The sequence below is a fragment of the Morone saxatilis genome, unplaced genomic scaffold (assembly GCF_004916995.1).
Source record: "Morone saxatilis isolate NCDOM2014 unplaced genomic scaffold, NCSU_SB_2.0 Contig24, whole genome shotgun sequence".
Lineage (NCBI taxonomy): Eukaryota > Metazoa > Chordata > Actinopteri > Moronidae > Morone > Morone saxatilis.
Window position 1 is genome coordinate 26943876 of NW_023339807.1, and position 4604 is coordinate 26948479.

General features: G+C 43.2%; 1 protein-coding gene across 1 annotated transcript in view; it reads left to right on the forward strand.

Annotated features, from left to right (window-relative positions):
* The window catches only part of LOC118336562 (CREB-regulated transcription coactivator 2-like), a 5546-nt gene extending 1244 nt beyond the window's left edge, over positions 1-4302 (forward strand). Inside the window, exons 3-6 of the mRNA XM_035673230.1 lie at positions 317-808; positions 1010-1303; positions 1457-1651; positions 4146-4302. Of these exons, the coding sequence (XP_035529123.1) occupies positions 317-808; positions 1010-1303; positions 1457-1651; positions 4146-4250 (1086 nt within the window). The 3' untranslated portion in view covers positions 4251-4302. The remainder of the gene's footprint in view (positions 1-316; positions 809-1009; positions 1304-1456; positions 1652-4145) is intronic.
* Positions 4303-4604: the final 302 nt, after the last annotated feature.

A 4604-nucleotide genomic window follows, 5' to 3' on the forward strand; every position in this document is an offset into this window, starting at 1 on the left:
TAAATACTAATAATGCTGAGAACTGGATCCTTGAATAAGTCTAGTAATGAAAAACAGAACAGTGTGCAAGATAACTTCAGTATTAATGACCACAGTATTTCACTTTAATCACAGTATTGTACATTACGAGGGCCAGTTTAAACACTGCTGCAGAGTTTGATGGCAGTAATGATGAATTATGATGGGGGGGGCATTTAATGGCTAATTGTGATGGACACTAAACTTAATGAAAATAAATATTGGTTGCAGCTTTACGTTACATTCCCTCTTCACCGTTTGGTCTCTGTGGATGTTGCGAGTACGTTTGTGTTCATAGTGTTTTTCTTTTGCCTCCTCAGGTCTCCTGGCGTCTCTACAGAGCACGCTCAGTAACCCCTCCCTGCAGTCGTCACTAAGCAACCCCAACATCCAGTCTTCGCTCAGCAGCCACTCCTTTTCCAACTCTTTGAGCTCCGCCTCCCTGCACTCATCGCTCAGCAACCCCTCCCTGCAGTCGTCCCTCAGCTCCTCCCCCTCCCTGCAGTCGTCCCTCAGCAGCCAATCGCTGCACTCCTCCCTCAGTAACTCCTCCCTGCAGTCGGTGTCCAGCAGTAACCCCAGCTACAGCAGCGGAGTGGGCGGCTCCAGCTCCTGCTCCTCCTCTTACTCGCCGCTGCTCAGTGGACAGGGCCAGCCGCCACTCAGCACGTCGCCACGGAGACGAGCACAGCTCTCCCCGCTCATCCTGCCCATGGGAGTGGAGTCACGGAGACATCACACCAAACAGTTCTCCCCTACCATCTCCCCCACCCTGTCCTCCATCACACAGGTAACACACACACTGATACACACTGATCAGTCGTCACTAACTTCTACCAAAGGCCTTGAAATGTATCAAAGAGCGGCGCCGCTGATTGAAGCTCCGTAATTGAAAATTAATTTCCCTAAATACGCCGCGTGTGAAGCCACCCTAACTAACTGGAGTATACACCTGAAGAATGGTGCTAACATCCACCCTCCCTTCCCACAGGGCGTCCCTCTGGACACCAGCAAACTGCCTCTGGACCAGAGGCTTCCTCCGTACCCGCTCAGCCAGTCCCACCAACACCAGCCGGGCCCCCACCAGCCTCTCTCTGGTCTGCAAGGCTCCCAGTCAGGCCAGCAGCCTTCTCCACTGGGCCAGCACCACCACCAACAGCTGCACCGCCTCCAGCAGCCGCGGCCCAACGCGCAGCAGCAGCAGCAGTCGCAGTCCATGCAGCAGCTCCACCTGCAGAACCTGCGCAACACACACAACCAGCACATGCAGCAGCACTTTGGAACGGTAGGCCGCTGGGTCAAATGAAAGGAGATGAGATTGTCCAGATTAGTAGATTACATGGATTAGATAAAGATAGATGCATTTGTTCAACATACAATACATACACTCACCTGTGCAGTTCAGCTTACGCAGCGATTATGGTGTGTTTCTCTGCAGCAGCAGAGGCCGATGGGGCAGCAGGTGAACACGGCGAACGCGCAGCTCATAAAGAACGAGAGGGCGATGGATCAGTGCGTCCAGAGCTCCTCGTCCTCTCAGTGTCACGTCAAACAGGAAACGGAGCAGCAGAGAGCCGGCAGCCTCCCGCAGCTGCAGCAGATCAGCCACAACCTGGCCTCCGAATTCTACAACGTGAGTGACTTCAGCCCCGTCAGAAACACTCACCGCTGTGGGTGGTTAAAAGGTCGGACCAGCTCCACTCAAACAGTAACAGTCAAATCTCAAGTCCCGTGAGTGCCCCCTACAGGCTGCACTGTTTATCACAGCCATAATGGGAGAGTGTTGGACAGACAACGTACTGATCATACAGGGGTCACATGAAATGATGACGATATATTTTGATATTTTAGTGTAAAAAACACATCACCATGTGCATCAAATGGTGTATAGTATATTTTATTATTATTTATGTTTGTATTTCAAACATCCAGCACTGCTTTATGTGCAAATGTCTGAAAATAGATTACAACACAACAAAAATCCATCAGTATCACAAAAAGATAATATTTGATTTTCTCATGATTTCTTCTAACAAAATGAGATTATGATAAAAATCTACAAAATATATTTTCTTTAATCAAATTAAAGGATCCTTTTTATTTCAGAAAGATAAAACATTGCATATTTCCTTTTCTTCGTATAACCCAGTTCACATCTTTCATTTTCTGTCTGCCACACAGGATTTTAAACAGGTCATTCTCAGTTTCAGTCTTCACCTGCGACCGCCATGGAAGATCAGATCAGATTTTATTGATCTCACACTGGGGACATTCACCGCCGCTCCAGATACAACACAATAGATTAGAAACATACACATTAAATAAGATAAAATCCAAACAAATAAAGGAATAAGAGTTATGTATGTACACTATATACAGATGTGATTAATGGAACAGGTCACAGCAGGAGGTGGTGGCACGCTGTAGAAATAAAGAGAAAGGCACAGGATAAAGAATATATACAATAGTGTCATTTAAAGGTCATGTAGGGCTATGAATGTACAGTGCAGGAATAATATAATCTTAAGAATGTGTCTATAAGAAATTAAGTATATATATGTGTGTAACTGCACAGTATAGTTATTTGTATTTGCGCCTTTATACGACTCTACAACAGCAAAGTTAAAAAAAGTTGCCGACCACTGCTGACCAAAAGAATCCAAAATTAAATGAAACAAATTCATGAAAATGAATCCAGGTTGTGAATATTATCATGTGTCCGTCTGCTAGCTTCATAAACAACCTGCACCGTGGGGTCTGCTTGTTTTCAATACCTCTCGAAAGCCAAAAGGCCTCAACTTCAATTTTAGTTGAAAGTAAGTTTTCAGGGTCTACTTTATCATGTGGACAAATATCTTGAGTCAGTTTTGTTATTGCTTTGTTAATTTTTTTAGATAATAGTGGGTTGTTTTTTGCCTTAACTTCCAAAAAGCCCTCAGAACAGAGCAGGCACAATGATCACTGGATTTTATGTAGATGTTGTCTTTATTATCATATACTCATTTTATATAGTGAGCAGGTAACCGGGTGAGTGATGGACAACCAAACTGGTTTCAATAAACAATTTGATAGAATTTTTGATTTGATTTTGTGCAAAAGGAATGAAAGGCCTGTCTCAAATAGAGGCAGTTTAAGTTTTACAGTATTATTAAGCTCCGAAAACCCCCACATTGATCAATGCAAACTAATTCTCTCTTAGTACAGGACAACCGCTGATCAGATGGATATTATGGAGCAAACACCAATAACTACTGACTCCAGACTCAACGTGACCAACTCATTTGGTTTCATAAGCAGCTTGAATCTGTTTTGGTCTCTTAGAAAAACACTGCGTCACTTTGCGGATGCCTTTGCACTATTTTAGTAAGTGGAAATGTCTGATTGGATTAGCTGATTGAATCATTTTTATTAATTTGGTCATGCTCAGTGTTATTGCTCTCCCTGTACAAACCAGTTCAGTTGTGTAACCCAGACAGACACAATCATTTACTGTTGATGTGTTTGTCATATTTCCATTTTTCTTAAAGTGTCGGTGTTATGGTGGATGATCATGCGCGTGTATAGACCGGTACTTATGTCTTTGTTGGTGCCATTTAGTGACATGAGCACATGTGCTGATTTAGTTCAATTGTCTCTACTCCTGATGCAAAAATAACAACAAAATAAGATGTTTTCATTCATGTTACGGGCTCCATTTTAAAAATACATGAATTGACAGGCAGAAATGTTAAAGTAAGCTCTTCTCTGATCTCTTTCGGGATCAGGGAGGCGTGGGTGTCGTGCTCACTATGTGTGATGTAATGCTGAGGTGAAATGAAAGAGAAAAAGCACCTGATGCTATTTCTGGAGGTTTGCTGAGTAGAGAGACTCTGAAATCTGATCATCCTTTCAGCAAACAGACAGACACCAGGATGCATCCTTCTCATGTTGCAAACCTGCACACAATAAATCTAATCATTTTAAAGATAGCAGAACAGAAACAATACAAAATAAAAACTAATGCATTCAGGGAACTGCAGGAAAAACACATGCAAAATCCACAGGAGAGAAAAGGAGGAGAAAATGTTCATTAAAGTTTAGTTTTAGTGTCTGTTGGTTAACCAAGACTTCTTTTTGATGTTTCCCAGGATGCCTTGCTCAGCTCTTTACTGGACGACCCCTATCTGAGCCTCCAGCTCACAGGCAAATCCAACCAGCAGGTAACGGCGCACCTTCAGATGATGTCATCATAAAGTGTAAATAACATTGGCTGGAGGGGGTATGATGTCACCCACAGGTGTCTGAACTGATCATTTTAAAGCCAGCAGGTTGTGTTTACTGTTGAGCCGAGAATATCAGTTTCATTGTCGGCTCATTTCTCCATAAGACTCCATGATATCGGTGTGTTATTGCAACCAGTGCAACCATTATAATTAAAAACTAATATAGAACAAAATCACTCATTAATTACAGTTTAATGACCAGACTCCATTGACAAAACCACTTGTACCACTCGTAAAACACACTTCAAACTGGACTGAAACTAAATAAAACTCACCAAGGCCGTCTTTGTCAGCCTTTCCTACAATCACCAACTCTGGTTTGGT